This window comes from Castor canadensis, chromosome 18, assembly GCF_047511655.1.
Source record: "Castor canadensis chromosome 18, mCasCan1.hap1v2, whole genome shotgun sequence".
Lineage (NCBI taxonomy): Eukaryota > Metazoa > Chordata > Mammalia > Rodentia > Castoridae > Castor > Castor canadensis.
Window position 1 is genome coordinate 13657859 of NC_133403.1, and position 16215 is coordinate 13674073.

At 48.0% G+C, this 16215-nt stretch overlaps 1 protein-coding gene across 3 annotated transcripts; it reads left to right on the forward strand.

Moving 5' to 3' along the window:
• The first annotated feature begins 346 nt into the window (after positions 1 to 346).
• Positions 347 to 14886, forward strand: Lrrc74b (leucine rich repeat containing 74B). Of its 3 annotated transcripts, none has more exons than XM_020160737.2 (9): positions 347 to 546; positions 1141 to 1283; positions 1655 to 1787; positions 2692 to 2898; positions 7367 to 7476; positions 8621 to 8736; positions 10341 to 10419; positions 11953 to 12048; positions 12840 to 14880. In XM_020160737.2, the coding sequence occupies exons 1-9, from the start codon at positions 408 to 410 to the stop codon at positions 12993 to 12995; spliced, it is 1179 nt and encodes a 392-aa protein (XP_020016326.2). In that variant the 5' UTR covers positions 347 to 407; the 3' UTR covers positions 12996 to 14880. The 3 variants fall into 3 exon arrangements, with proteins under 3 accessions (XP_020016326.2, XP_073916808.1, XP_073916807.1); XM_074060706.1 differs by having other exon boundaries at positions 434 to 563; positions 12840 to 14882; XM_074060707.1 differs by lacking the exon at positions 2692 to 2898 and having other exon boundaries at positions 12840 to 14886.
• The last annotated feature ends 1329 nt before the right edge of the window (positions 14887 to 16215 follow it).

A 16215-nucleotide genomic window follows, 5' to 3' on the forward strand; every position in this document is an offset into this window, starting at 1 on the left:
AAACTACTCTCACCCACAAGTGCAGTCCCTAAAGCTCAAACTGTGGTGTCCGGCGTGTTTCCCAGTGAAAGAAGCGCAATGCTAGAACCTCACAGGGCGACAGGAACTAAAAACGCCCCATAAGGCACCCAGCCTTATGCATGCCCAGTGGCGGCCCTGGCGAGGAGTGGGCTCCAGGTCTGCGCAGGCCCGCCGCTGTTTCTGAGGCTACCGGCAACAACAGGTTGCCCGGACGACCGCTGCGGAAGACAGAGCATCTATTGGCTGCGGCGAATGCCTGTTGTCTGTGACACACATTCGATTGGTCAATAGGGCCGGAGAGCCCGCCCACATCCCCGGGCAGCATTCTAGGGTCCACGCCGCACTCTTCCGGCCTCAGTTCAGGCGACTGCGAAAGGGGACTAGCCATGTGGGGTCACGGCAAGAGGTCTGGGAAGAATGAAGAGCAAGAAGAAGAGGCGACCACGGCCGCTGGGCATCTTGCCAGAGTCCCGGAGGCCGAGAAGGGTTTGAATGCAGATTCGGACTCCGACCTGGAGACGGAAGGTGCCCTCGGGCAGCGGGTAACCGGGGCAGCAGGCTTGACTCTCACCTTGAAGGCTTCTCCAGCATAGGTTCAGGGAGATGAGCCCGGGCTGAATGAGACTTCGTCAGCGGGTGGGCCTTTGAGCCTGGTGCGCTCTTGTCTTGGTGGCACCAGGAGTTCCACCATTAAGAATTTGCTTCCAGAACGATGTGTAAATGTACAATCTTGCCAGATAGTGGTGCCCCACTCTGAAATGGGTTCAGAGTTGGGTTTTTCCAGCTCACAGGAAAAACTAAGCTAATGGGTGTCTAGGATTTAAAATTGTTTCAGTTCCCCCTCCCCCATAAAATGTTCATAAAACATTGTGATCTGTAATACATGGGATGGGGAGAGAAGAGCAACGTGCACTTTTACATCAGGCAGTGGCCTAATTCTGGCTCTGATTGTGACTCTGGGAAAAGGGTTTGCTTTCACTGAGGCTTGATCGTAAGCAGTAGTCCCATTAGCACAGAACTGCCTTTACAGGGGAAACAGGCCAGGTGGCTAGGGAGGGCAGGGGAGGCTGGCACAGCCAGCAGAAGGGTCTACATTTGTCCCTGTGTCTCCTACTTTAGGTATCCATGGGCTCAGAGAAATGGTCAGTGAGACTCTCTGCCGGAGGTCTTACCAGGCTTATAGTGTTGCGCCCATCTCCTGCTTTCTGCGCCAAGGGAGTGCCCCGGAATTAAACCTGCGACATCGTGGCCTGGGGCCCCAGGTAACTGTGCAGGGACACTGGAACCAAGTTTGAAGAGGAAGGACCCATGGCCATGTCTTTCCTTGAGTCTATCCCTCATATTCTCTGCTGTTCTTTGGGCCAGGCATAGGAGACAGGATAGAGGCTTGTGACAGAGATCAGCTAAGGACTGAGTAGCCTGCAGGTTCCTACCTGCAGGAGGGTCAGGGAAGGCCCCAGGAGGTGAGAACTGGGTGGTACCTAGAAGGAGAAGCATGTATCCCCTGGGAATGTGGGAACGGGAAGGATTTCCAGCTGGAGGGCACCAAGTGGATTGAGCCATGGGAACATGAGCCTGTGGCCTTCAGTCCTGGGAAGGACCTGACCCCTCAGGCCCCTCTGCTCTGTCCCAGGGGGTCCAGGCTCTGGCTTCCATGTTGACCGTCAATCCCTACATCAAGCGTCTGGATCTTCAGGATAATGTACTCTGTGGGGCTGGTGCAGAGGTCCTGGCAGATGTCCTAAGCAAAAATAGCAGCATCTGTGGTAGGTGCTGAGCCTGGGGCATTGGGTGGGCTTGAGTCCTTCTTTTTCCCAGAAGGTATCCCCCAAGCCAGGCTTTCCCACTTGAAGCCTGCTGGTGTTGCTGGGGGTGGTGGAGGCCCTTGATCACAGGGGTGAATTTGACCCTCTGAAGGTTCAGCCAATGGTGAGCCAATGCTGGAGGCTACTCCTTTCCTGAGTTGTCCCACCCTACTCTCTCCCCTCCTTTACTGACAGCACCTCCCCACTCCCATAGTAGACACCCAGTGACTGAATGGAGGGTAGAAGAGTCCCTTGACATAGAGGCAGGGGCTGGACAGCTCAGGATGGGAAAGGCAAGGTGGGAGTTTGATGAGGCTGGATCCAAAGTCCAGCTCTGCCACCAAAGAGCAAGTGACGGACCTGGGCAAGCGGTGCAACCTGCAGAGCCGGTTTCCAATCTCTGAATTGGCCCCATAGCACCATTTGGTTCTTGGGGCTGTGGCTAGCAAAAAGAAGTATTCCACAGAGTATCTGTCCATGTAAGTGCTACATAAATGACCACATAGGCTAGTATTGCCAGTCCCCGATAATGGAGCAGAGAGGGCTTCTGTGGGTAGGTTATACTGTTTCCAGACACATCTTCATCACGGGGGCTGCCTTTCTACCATAGCACTGTCCATAGCATCACAAGGTAGGTGGTTTTAACCCTTTAACAGAGAAGCTCACAGACATGCAGGGACAGTGAAGTCAGAGACACAGGGGACCCAGCCAATGGGTGGTTGCCACCCATTGCTACCCTAGAACAATCCACCTGCAAAGCCTCTTCCTGTGCCTTGGGCCTGGAGGTTTGTGGGCTGGAGGAAAGCAGAGGAAAGTGGTGCTTGACTTTGCATGACACTGACTGAGCAGTCGTGCTGGCCCCCAGATGTGAACCTGTCAGAGAACCAGCTTGGAGCCACAGGAGTCCAGGCCCTCTGTGCTGCCCTCGCAGTGAATAAAACCATACAGAAGATGCAGCTGGCAGGGAATGGCCTGGAGGAGCGGGCAGCACAGCACCTTGCGGACTTCCTGCTGGTCCACACAGGCCTGAAATCCCTGGACCTCAGTTATAACCAGCTGAATGACGTAGCAGGTAATACCTGGCCTGAGCGACTATGGGACATGAGTTCATCATTCTCTGGTGGCAGCAAGGGAGGAGACTGGCGGGACCATAGTCAGTATCTTCCAGAGAATATCCTTGCTGGGTTTCTGCTCTTCACACCTGCTTTGTCCATTCTCTGCCATTCTAGTCACACAGAATTTTTTTTTGGCAGCACTGGAGTTTGAAGTCAGAGACTCATGCTAGGCAATGTGCTCTACCACTTGAGCTGCTCCACTAGACCCCAAATTCTTAATTTGTTCCAGGACTATCTCATTGCCCACTGCAGTATGTGTTGGGTACTGATTTAGCTGCTAGGGATATAGCTGTGAACAACATAAGGTCCCTGACTTCAAGAAATACATGCTCTAGGCCAGGCGTGGTGGCTCCCACCTGTAATCCCAGGTATTCAGGAAGCATAGGTAGGAGGATCAAAGTCTGAAGCTGGTCCCTGGCCTGCCTGGGCAAAAAGTGAGACCCTATCTCAAAATATAAGCAGAGGAATAAAGGTTTGGAGGTGTGGCTCAAGTGGTAAAGCACCTGCCTAGCAAATGAAAAGCCCTGAGTTCAAACCCCAAAATCGCCCCCCAAAAAAAATAATGATAAAAAAGTAAGACTGTGAAAAATAACTATAGGAGAAAAGGCTAGGGGCGTAGCTTAAGTGGTACAGTGTTTACCTAGGAAGTGAGAGGCCCTGAGTTCAAACCCCAGCACCACCAAAATAAAAAAGAAAAGAAACACAGATTAAGATAGTTTTCTCTGGGCACCAGTGACTGATGCCTATAATCCTAGCTACTCAGTAGGCAGAGATCAAGAGGATCACAGCTCAAAGCCAGTGATTTTTTGAGTTTTTGAGACCCTATCTTGAAAATACCCAACCCAAAACAGGGCTGGTGGAGTGGCTCAGGTGGTAAAACACCTACCTAGCAACCATGAAGCCCTGAGTTCAAGCCCTAGTACTGAAAAAAAAATTAGCTTTCAGTAATTTTTGAAGCTCCAAAGGAAATGGTGTGGTTGTTGTAGAAAAGAATGAGGACCCCTGCAACACCAAAGGGAGCGCATTGCAAACCAAGAATAGTGACCGTATAGTTTCTTAGACTGATAGACACCAGCATGACTATAATTCAGGGAAGAATGACTAGGTTATGGTGTGAAGAGGAAAGAGGAGGTTACATGGCTGCAGGTCATGGCAAAAGATGTGAAGATTTTATTCCAAGCGCTGTGAAAGACATGAGTGGGATTCCTTGAGTCCATAACTTTCTTTCATGCCCCAGGGCCTTTGCATGGGCTGTCTGCTTTGCCAGGAATGTGATCTTGCACCGATCTCTGTCCCCAAATACTCTAGTCAATTATAAGATGTCACATCCCTGTCAGGAATCTGAGGCAAAAGGATCATCTGAGCCCAGGTGAGCTATGCCCCTAATCCATTTTGGTTTTCTTTTTGCTTGTTTTCCAGATAAGGTCTTACTAACTTTGCTTGGGTTTTCCTCAGACTTCTGATCCTCCTGTTTCTGCCTCCCATGTAGCTGGGATTACAGGCAGGTGTCATCATACTTGACTTTTTTTTTAAGAGGAAAGATTTGTTTTGGTTCATGGTTTCAGAGTTTCAGTTCATGGACTTCTAGGCCTGTGGCAAGGAAGAAAAATAACAGGAGGGGCTTAGAGGAGGAAAGCTATTCACTTCATGGCAGCAAGAGAGGAAGGAAAGTGACCCTGGAGGAGAAAGGGAAGGAAGAGGAGAAGGAGGAGGAGGAGAAAAGATTTATTTAGCTCACAATTTTTGAGGTTTGTCTATGATGGAGTGACCTCTTTGCTTTGGACCTGGGGCAAGGCTGCACATCATGGTTGGAACAACCATGGAAGCAAAAGCATTCAACTCATGATCAGGAAGCAAAGAGAAGAGGAAGAGACCAGAGTCTCACTATCCTCTTCAAGGTCTAAAGACCTCCCACTAGACCCCAGCTGCTAAAGGCGTCATGCTTCCCAGTAGCGCCACCCTGTGGACCAAGCCTTTAACACATGAGCCTTTTGGAAGACACAAGATAAAAGCTGTACCACAGAGGCAGCTGGAATGAAGAGGCTGGAAGCTAAGGCCCTGCAAAGATGGCATAAACACTTAAGTGTGTATACAAGGGAGGTGGGGTGGAACCTGGGAAAGACAGAGTCAGCTATGCCATTTTGTTTCTCCAAGTGGGGACCTGAAGGTGTGCCTGACTCCTTTGAGGGGTGAAAAAGCTTAGGTCTGGATCTCCCCACCCAATCCATGGCAATGATAGCACCTGTCTCGTAGGACGGCTGCAAGAATTGGGAAAACCTGGCATTGGGAACTTAAGGCATGTAGAAGAAAGAGTCTTCTCACCCTCTAGTTATTCAGCAAAGAAGGGGCTGCCTCACAAAGTGGAGGCCCACTGCCCGCCCCTCCCAGCCCTAGAAGGGTCTGAGGAAGGAGGAAGTGCTCATATCCAAGAACCTGGGGGTATCAGATCCAGCGCTGGGTGCTGAGTCCAGGTCTTAAAGGAGCAGTGCCAAGAAGCTTCCCTGCTGCACAGGGAGCTCTCCAAGGTGCTAAAAGTGTCTGCCACTGGGCAAACTGCTAGCGGAGCAGTGTTTCCCTTCGGTTTTTTTCCTCTGTGCATTTCTTCAAACCAGCCTTACTAGACCTGTGCTAGGTGCTGGGATACTGAAGAGAGATCAAATTCCAATCCTCGCTGGGCGAGCTACTCAGGAGGCAGAGATCAGGAGGATTGGGGTTCGAAGCTAGCCTGGGCAAATAGTTCACGAGACCCTATCTCGAAAAAACCCAACACAAAAAAGGGCTGGTGGAGTGGCTCAAGGTGTAGGCCTTGAGTTCAAGACCCAGTACCACAAAAAAAAAAAAAAAAAAACCCAGACCTCAAGGGACTCCTAAACTGGAAGCAGAGAACAGCCAGGCAGAGAGATTTGTTTTTATTTATTTTTTGTGGTGCTAGGGATTGAATATGACAAGCAAGCAAGCACTCTATCATTTAACACCTTTTTTGTTTGTTCTGTTTCTTATTTTTGAGACAAGGTCTCACCTCTATCTTTTCCTAGGCTGGCCTCAAACTCCTGACCCTTCTGCCTCCAACTCCTGAGTGGAGTAGCTGGGATTACAGGCATGGACCACCATACCCAGCTTAGTTTTGGCTTCTTTTTGAGACAGGGTCTCACTGTGTATCCCAGGCTGGCCTGGAACTTGAGATCTTCATGTCTCTGCCTCCTGAGCGCTTGGATTACAGGTGTGTACCATCACTCCTGGCTAGAAAATTTTTTGGGTTCTGTTTCCTTGTGGTGCTGGGGATCAAACCCAGGGCCTTGTCCAAGCTAGGAATGTGTTCCACCACTGAGCTACATCCCCAGACCCAGAGAGAGATCTAATGACTAAAGCCTGGAAAGATGGAAGACATGAGTTCTGAGGGGGCCCAACTCAGCCTGACAGGGCAGGTAAGATTTCCTGAATTTGTGAACCCAGGATAGAAGAATGAGAAACCTTAGATAAGTAAATAAGAAAAATGGGGACCAGCAGGGAGGCATGCCAGTGCTAGAGCCCTGGAGAACTGGGAACAGGTCAGATGGGCCAAGTGCTAATAGAACGGAGAGCTGGCTGGGCATGGAGCTCTGCCCACTTAACATGCCAAATATCTCTCAGGGTTTCTCTCTCCACATTGCTCCCCTCCTTTCTCTACCAACCCGGCCCCATCTCCATCATAGCTGTGCCAGACTCGTCACCTCTTTACCTAAACTATAGCACGAGCCTTCTAATGAGTCACTCAGCCTGCCTCTGCTGATGCTCACCAGCCAATAAGAATTTTGCTGAAGTGCTAATCCAGCCTTGTGACTTCTTAAAGCCCTTCCCTGACCCTTCAGCCACCATGATCCTCCTGATCTGTGCCTTCTGAAGAGCTATGATTATAGGTGTGAGCCACCAGCACCTGGCTTGAACTTTGGATCTTTTAAGCAGAGATTAAACGGGCAGTGTCTGAGCCCATTGGCTTAGCATTCAAGGCCCTCCAGCCTCCCTAACTCATTGCACCTGCTTCCTCCTCCTCTCTCTCCCAGCTCCAGGCTTGAACATGTTTGTACAAGTGTCTCTGCACATCTGCCCTTTCCTGTGTCTACCGTTCATCATGCATGCATACATGTATAGTGGATCTCTCAGTTCACGGTTACTTCATCTGTCCTTACTTTTCTGACCCTACCAAGGCCACCACTCTGTTCCTACCACCCTCTTTGCTTGTAATTTATAATAGCTTGCATCCCATTCACTTGAATTTTTATCTCTTCCCATTAAATATGGATTCCTTGATTGCAGGGCAGGCCCATGTTGAGTTGATCTCTGTGATCCTCCTGCCCAGCAGAGACTCTGGTGCACAGTGGCCATCAGTATTATTTTTTGAATGGACTAACAAAGTGAGTAAGACCATGTCTCTTGGTTTTTCTGAAGGAGAGATACTTGGACCAGCCCTGGCAGAAAACACAGGACTCACAGAACTTAACATAAGCTGGAATCACCTACGAGGCCTAGGAACCATAGTATTTGCTAAGGGACTAGAGGTATGAGATCCTTGCCCCATCAACGCTTGAGGCTTGGCATTTAAGGCAGGTCTTTCCTGTTCCAGCTCCTGTCTCTGAAACTATCCAGAAATGAACCTTGGGTCTTTTGTTTGTTTGGTTTTGGTGGTACTTGGGTTTGAACTCAGGGTCTAGGCAGGCACTCTACCACTTGAGCCACTCTGCCAGCCCTTTTTTGTACTGGGTATTTTAAGACAGGATCATGCTTTTTGCCCAGGTTGTCCTCAAACCATGATCCTCCTGATCTGTGCCTCCTAAGGAGCTAGGATTACAGGCATGAATCACCAGTGCCTGGCTTGAACCTTGGATCTTTTAAGAAGAGACTAAAGGGTGGTTCTCTCTTTTGTTTTCTGGTCCCATTTAATGACCACAATATGCTATGCTTATTCTCATGTCACTTACTGAAGTGTCCACAGCTGATATCAAGTATCTTCTCCAGACATCACAGACACTCAGCTGGTGGGTTGCATCTGTGCAGTCTAGTGGCATGCTTATTTCTGGTATACACAGATACTTTTTCTAAGAGGACACCCTTATGCCCTTGCATGACACCCTCTCAAACATCTCACCTGCTCCCTTGCATGTCGTGGATTTGGAACAGGTAACTCAAGCCCTGCCACGGTGAGACATCTTCAGATATCTTCAATGCTCTCGATGCCAACTACTTTTTGTGGGGACCACCCCAGGAAATGATAGCCACTGCCTTGCCCTCTCCCAGGGGCTGATCCTAAGAGTTCTTCCCCACAAGTTAATAGGTTAGAGCCCCCATGTTCTCCCCACCCCAGTCACTCTGACAGGCTTTATCCAGCAGTCCTTCACTGGGCCCCTGGGGCTGTGTGTGTCTCAGGGTCCCTGCCCTTAAAAGGCTCCCAAGGGGGCATGGATCTGTTCAGTGTGTCTCTGACCCAGCCTCCTCTGTGGTGTTTCAGGCTGGTTGGCTTTACTGGTCGCTATTTGGTCTCAGAATGACTGGGGGGGGTCTGTGCAGTACTTTGATCACTCTGCCCTGGGACCTCTGCCCCTCTAAACTTTGTCCCTGCTCAGGCCTCCTGGGCTCTGAAGCTCTGGTCCCCTGGCTTTCTGCAACATCAGATGTGGACCCCTGACTTTGCTCTTTGCATTCTAGGCAAATATCTTCCTGAAAGTCCTGGATATCTCTTATAATGGCTTTGGAGACCCTGGCGCCTCTGCAGTAGGCAAGGCCTTCAAGGCCAACAACGTATTGGAGGAACTCAACATGAGGTGAGAAGAACAAGGGTAGTGCTCTATGCGCTGTGATATCGTTGCTGTTCAGTTTGATTTCTGAACCTACCACAGTCTACCCAAGATGGGGCTTGAGCCACAATCCCAGAGCACCTGTCTATGTCCCTTCTCACTCAAGGTCACCACTTATACATTGAGACTTATACCTACGGTGCAGGCAGGTGACTGGGGATCACAAATGTGCCGAGCATCATTAGAGGGCCTGGGGTAGGATGGCCCCCAGGAGAGTTTTCCTTCATCTCAGAGGAGCCTAGTCTGGATGGGCAAGAGAGGGCTCTGACATCAGGTCCATGGGCATACTTTGCTGAGAACATGGCTGCTGGGGGCCTGATCTCCATGTCAGGCAGGGTTTCTGCCCTCAGTAGATAATGGGGTACAGGGAAAGCCCAGTGGGAAGGAAAGCAGAGGCCAGGCAAGTCATGGGTTGCTTTGGTTGAATCTCTTCCCCAGCAGCTGTCCCATTCAGGCACAGAGTCCCCACTGGATCCAGCCCACTTTGCCTCCCCAAAGGAAGAGTCAAGACTAGAGGCACCCATAAGACATGCTAAAATCCATCACAATGTACCCCAGTATAATAATAATAATAATTAATAATAATAATAAAAGAGATGCTAAAATCCAAGGCACAGGCAGAGCTGGGATATGAGATGTCAGAAAGAAGTGAGACTGGCTTCAGACACCAGGTGGCCCAGAACTGAGGCCTGGAGTTTGGGTACAGCAGGCAAAGGAGGAGAAAGAGAAGATATGGACAGGTTGCTGGGAGATTTTCCAGAATAGATGTTGTCATGGTAATAGGGCAGAACGTGTGGTAGCACCTGCTGAACTCAAAGGGCCAAAGAGTGACAGCTGGTCCCCACCAGGGGGAGGGACACTCCAGGTGGGTTCTCCCTTGGTGAGCTCCCTGAACACTGAGAATCATCCACAAGGCAGTAACATATCCACCTTTTACATATTAACCTATTCTGGGGCTGGAATATGAAGTCAACCTGGTGTATACCATGGTAACTCCAGCAGGGACCCTGGGGCAGTCAGACCAACAAACTACTAGAAGGCTGCAAGATGTATAAGTCTTCTTCTATGCTGGAGGCATGGATCAAGCAGTAGAGAGCCTGCCTAGCAAGTGTGAAGCCCTGAGTTCAAACCCCAGTACCATCAAAAAAAAAAAAAAAAACCTACATAAGTCTTGTTTATCAACACATACTACTTGCATATGAATGGAATTTGTGTGACAGTTCCATACATACATACTGCATGCAGTTATCAAATCTAATTTCCCTTTTTCCACCTTCCCCCACATCTTTTCTAAATCATTATTCTATTCTATTTTCAGGTCCACTTTTTTTTTTTTTTTTTTTAGCTTCCACATATGAGAGAAAACTTGTGGTACTAGTTTTCTGTGTCTGGTAATTTTCACTTAATATAATTTTCCAGTTCCATCTGTTTGCTGCAAATGACAGAATTTCATTCTTCTTTATAGTTGAATGATACTCCAATCTGTACATATAACACATTTTTGTTATTCATCTATTGATGGGCACCTAGGCTGATTCCATATCTTAGCTATGATGTCTTTTTTGTTGCAGCAACAACCGCATCTCTCTGGTGGGAGCCCTGAGCCTGGGGCAGGGCCTCCGGGTCAACCAGACACTGAGAATTCTTATTGTGAGTGCTAGCCTGATGGGGGAGGCCCCAGCACAGACCTGTCCTGTTCATATCCACACAGATCCTTCTCCCACCACATCCTCCCACCCAGGGGCTGTGCATGGGCAGCGGTGGACACAGGCTTCAGAGCCTTGACGGGGAATTTTTGGAAGGGTGGGCCTCCTGGCTTCTGTTTGTGGCCACTTCCCCATCTACCATTGTGTCTCCCACCTCTGATCTGGCTCACACCTGAGTTTTCAGACTCCTCCTCTGTCCATCTATCCCTCCCAGCAACTCCCCACAATTCCTTGCTGCCTTCCCTCCTTCTCTTGTGAGGGTGCTGTTCTGCTGAAGATGGACAAACACCCTTAACTTCACCTTCACCTTCTCCCCATGCTTCCGCTGGCCTTGCTGACACTCAGGGTCAGACCAAGTGGCAGACCACCCTGAGGCCTGTGTGCCCGGCAGGAGTTCCCTTTCTCCAGGACTACAGGTGGGAGAGAGCCACTGGGCAGCACAGGTCCCAGGGAACTGCTATACAGATAGCATGTACCACAAGACAGTATCGTCAGCTGATGATGTGTGGGGTGGCATCTGGCTCTGCCTGGCTCTCAACCCCCACCCTCCACCTTCTCAGTGCTGTTCTCATTAGTTCTCATATCTCTTGCTCTCACAGGAACCCAGATCTCTCTCTGCAGTTTAGATCACATTTCCAGCCACCTGCTGGATGATTCCCAAGTCACAATAAACTCTGAATGCATCACCTCCTTCTGCCTCTTGCTGGGGGCGGGGAGGGGAGAACCAAGTCAGAAGCCGGGGCCTGGAGCCTGATCCATCCCTGCCTTCCTCACATCTTCCCTCCAGAGCCCCTCACCTCCTACTTACTGCTCCAGATTGTCAGCCCCTCCCTTTATTCACTTCCTCTCTTCAGTTCTGTTGACCTGCTAGTGTCTCAAGTTCTGATTCTTCTTCCTACTCACTACCTGGTGAAATTTCTAAGCCAGAAACATACCCCTATCACTCCGTGCTTTAAACCTGTTACTTCTGATAAATAAATCCGAGCTTTGTATTCCCTCAGTCTATCATATAGGATCGGGGCTCTGCCAGCCCCCTCTCCCAAGTTCACAACTCTCAGCCCAGCCAGCTCAGAATTCAGCACACACAAGGTTCTATTTTCCACTTCTGCTTTTGTTATTGCTGCTTTCACTGAAATGCCCAGTTTCACCTCTTTTGTAAAGCTCAACTCAGGAATCCTGCTCTCCTCCTGGTGGAACCAATGTACTCTCTCTTGTACTTCTCACTCTGAGTGAATAAATGATATCTATCCTCCAGTGGGGAGGCTCTTTAATGGCCAGGTGCTCTGGGTGGGTGCCCCTTTCCCTGCCCAGCATCCTTACCCAGGGCACTCTATCCCATGGTGACACGCCTGCTGAGCTGAGATGGTAGTCATCCTAGCCATCCCATTACAGATAAGGAACCCTTCTCCCCTTTCACGTTGCCTTCTGGCCTCCCTGTGCTCCACTTCTCTCAGTTCTGTCTATGTGTCTTTCTTAGGTGTCCAGGAATCCTATGCAAAGTGAAGGCTGCTTTGGTCTCCTTAAGTCTGTCCGGGACAATCCAGCCTCTGCCCTAGAACTACTGGATTTCTCTGTAAGAGCCTCTCATAAGCCTCATCTCTGGTCTTCCCAACAGCCCTGTGAGCTATTAGCATTTCCATTTTAGAGAAATAAAGTGGGGATTCGATCATAGATCCAACCCAGGCTCTGGGCTGATAGTTTTCTGTGTTCTCACCTTGGTTCTTCATTGGCTGAAAGAGAAGGGGTAGAGGATGGAGGCACAATGCTCACTGTCCACAGGTGTTTACATCTGCAGGTTCATCTGTTGAACACCTCCCCCCCTTGCAGGTAAGTCATGGTACTGGAGGATTCACTTTTGTGGCAGTGAGGGAGATTAGGACTCTTTTTTATTCGTATTTGCTTTAATATGGAAAAAATCTCTGTCTCTAAGTCTCTCTCTCTCTCTCTCTCTCTCTCTCTCTCTCTCTCTCTCTCTCTCTCTCTCTCTCCCTCTCTTTTGGTGGTGGTACTGAACACTTGGGAAGTGGCAAGAGGATCATGAGCTGGAGGCCACCAGGGCAAAGTTAACAAGAGCCTATCTCAAAAACAAAATACAAAGACAAAAGGGCTGGGGGTGTGGCTCAAGTAGTAGAGCACAGTGTGAGGCATGGGTTCAATCCCCATTATACCCTGCCCCCAAAAAAGAAAGCATACCCCTAAGAGCCTCCTGGAGTCCCCTTCTCTATTTTAACAGTTTGGGGGTGTGAGATTGTCATCCACAGGGGAGAAGCTGCCCAAAGGAGCTTCTTGGAGACCTGTGTGTAAGTAAGAATAACTGAGTTCTTAGAAGGTAATAATCACTTCTGGTAATGGGTTTCCCCTTAGGACATCCAGGTGAACAGAGAGTTCAATGACCTTGCTAGCTCCGTGAAGGTAATTCTTCCAGGGCTTCACTTAAAGACTGGTGCTCGCAGAGTGGAATATAAAAAAGAGTTGCTGCCATCCTTCAGACCATCCTTACCAGCCTCTACCCCTAAATGACTCTGAAGTGTGGATTTCTCCTCTAAGAAGCCACTTCAGCTTTCACATTGAGGACCATTTGATTCACTCATGCCTTCCTCTCTGCCCTATGTTCCCTGATGAAATTTAGGCCTTCATTTGCCATCTGTCATTCATATAACCCAAACACCTCCTATATGCTGCACACCAACCTGGACATGGAGTCAAAGTTGTCCCTGTCCTCCAGATGTTCATGTTCTGGTAAGCTTGGTAGACAAAATATAAGGAGGTATACAACTGGCAAGAATGCAAACTGTCACAATCTTTTTGGAAGGCAATTTTTCATATGCACTGAGCCATAAAACTGCCCATGACCTTTGATCCAATCATTTGACTAATCTGCTCTCCAGAAATAATCAGAGATGCATAAAAATATGGATACCTGCCAGGTGCACTTGGGAGGTAGCCACAGGAGGAATGTGAGTTTGAAGCCAGCCTGGAAGACCCTGTTTCAAACAAACAAAAAACAAAACAAAACAAAATGGTGTCTGAAAATGTTCACTGAAATGCTGTTTATAATAAAATCTGGAACTCTACCAATATTAAAACCCATGTGCTCAAAAGACATCAAACAATTCATGAAAATACACGTTAACGTTGAGTGAGAATATCAGAATGAAAAAATCATATGGTTTGTCTGGTAGTCCTTCAAAAAGTTAATCATAGAACTACCATATGGCCGGGCTCTGGTGGCCCATGCCTGTAATCCTAACTACTCAGGAGGCAGAGATCAGGAGGATCGCAGTTCGAAGCTAGCCCAGGCAAGCAGTTTGTGAGACCCTATCTCGAAACACCCTTCACAAAAAAAAAAAAAAAAATAGGGCCAATGGAGTGGTTCAAGGTGAAGGCCCTGAGTTCAAGCCCCAGTACTGCAAACAAAAAAAAAAAATTACTATATGACCTAGTAATTCCACCCCTAGAGAAATGAAACTCCACTCAAGAAAAAAATGAAAACAAATGCCATGCAAAAACTTGTACATATGGGGCTGGCAGAGTGGCTCAAGTGGTAGAGTGCCTGCCTAGCAAGTGGAAAGTCGTGAGTTAAAACCCCAGTACCGCAAAAACAAATCTTATACAGGCATATTTATAGCATTGGTTGTAGTATCCAAAAAAGTGGAAAGACTCACCAAATACAGTGCAGCATATCCATATAATGGAATATTATTTCGCAATAAAAATGAATAAAACTTGGGGTGATAAATGTTCTAAAACTGATTATGGTGATGGTTGTACAACTCTGTGCACATGCTAAAAGGAAATGAATTGTACACAATGTTTTGAATGAGAGAACGAGTGAATTATATCTCAATAAAGCTGTTTTTGGAAAAGGATTGATATGTGCTTCATGGGTGGAACTTGAAAACATGATAAGTGAAAGAAGTGAGAGGACCACATATTGTATCATTCTGTTTATATGGAATGTTCAGAGTAGGCAAATCTACAGAGACAGAAAGTAGTTGCCCAGGGCTTGGTAAAGGCAGAATTTCAGGGTTGACAGCTACAGGATATGGGTTTCATTTGGAAATGATAAAAAATGTTCTAAAATTGATTCTGGAGATGTTGTGCAACTCAATGGATATACCAAAAACCAAGCCTGGCATGGTGGTGCATGCCTGTAGTCTCAGCTACTCAGGAGGCCAAGGCAAGAGGATAACTTGAGCCCAGGAGTTTGAGGCCAACCTGGGCAACACAGCAAGAGTCTTCCCAAGTCTTGCCAGGTGCTGGTGGCTCACGTCTGCAGTCCTATCTACTCAGGAGGCAGAGATCAGGAGGACTGTGGTTTGAAGCCAGCCTTAGGCAAATAGTTCACAAGACCCAATCTCAAAAAAACCCAATACAAAAAAGGGTTGGTAGAGTGGCTCAAGGTGTAGGCCCTGAGTTCAAACCACAAAAAATAAAATAAAATAAAAATAAAAAGTTGGCCTTAGTACCATGGGTCTGTTATCGAACTACACTGGTAGCATAACAGGAGGATTGCAATCAAGGCTGGCCTGGGCATAAACTTGACAACCTATCTGAAAAACACCTTAATCAAAAAGGGCTGAGGACAAGGCTAAAGTGATAGAATGCCTGCCTAGCAAGGGCAAAGCCCCAAATTCAAACCCCAATACTGCCAAAAACCAAAAACCCCAGACATGACACAGATTTTAGTTCAGTTATGTGCATAGTGTAGTTAGAACTTTGAAGGAGGATGCTATAGAGTGAATTGAATTATAACCCACCGATTATATATTGAAGATCTTATCTCCAGAGTGACTGTATTTGGAGGTAGAACCTAGAAGGAGAGAATTAAGGTTAAATAATGTCATAAGGATGAAGGCATCATCTGACAGGATTAGTATCAAGAGACCAGAGACTTTGTATGAGAACATAGTGAGATGGTGACTGTGTGCTACTATGTGAGGACAAGTGACAGTGTGGGCAGTTGTCTACAAGCCAGGAAGAAAGGCTTCTGGGTACTGGTGGTTCACACCTATAATCCTAGCTATTCAGTGTTAGGGTTATCAGTGAAGACAGCCATGCTAGAACCAGACTCCCTCCCCGTTTGCAGGTAGCTTACTAGAAACTCCCCATCCAACCCCAAAGACTGACGAAGGGACAGTTGTTAATCTTTATCTCTAGGTGGGTGCCAAGGAGAGTTGAGCAGACAGTGACCTAACCACAACTTATCTTTCTTGGTTGTCCAGCCTTTCAGGTACTTTTCCACTAGCCTCCTATATCTAGCTCAAGACTGTGTGTGGCAATGGGCTCTAGCTGTCTTACTGGGGTCCCCCTCCACAGGGCTCCTGTCCGAACAATAAACCCTGTGCTGGTGTTTGAGCTGTCCCTCTGCCTCTTCCATGCCTCTTTCATTTCTAACACTCAGGAGGATCGTGGTTCAAAGCCAGCCCAGGCAAATAGTTTGCAAGGCCAAATCTCAAAAAAACAAAAACAAAACCAAAAAAAAACCCATCACAAAAAAAGGGCTGGTAGAGTGGCTCAAGGCATAGGCCTTGAGTTCAAACCCAGTACTGAAAAAAAAAAAAAGAAGGAAGGGAGGGAGGGGAGAGAGAGAGAGAGAGAAAAAAAAAAGAAAGAAGGAAGGAAGGAAGGAAGGAAGGAAGGAAGGAAGGAAAGACAGGCTTCTGGGTCTTCTAGCCTCCAGAACTATAAGAAAATAAATTTATGTTATTTCAGCTACTCAGGCTATGGTATTTTGCTA

Coding starts and splice junctions, on each gene's coding strand:
- Lrrc74b (XM_020160737.2), top strand. CDS start 408: ATGTGGGGTCACGGCAAGAGGTCTGGGAAGAATGAAGAGCAAGAAGAA. Junction 8,737..10,340: donor TTGGAGGAACTCAACATGAG/GTGAGAAGAACA, acceptor TTTTTGTTGCAG/CAACAACCGCATCTCTCTGG. Junction 12,049..12,839: donor TAGAACTACTGGATTTCTCT/GTAAGAGCCTCT, acceptor GTTTCCCCTTAG/GACATCCAGGTGAACAGAGA.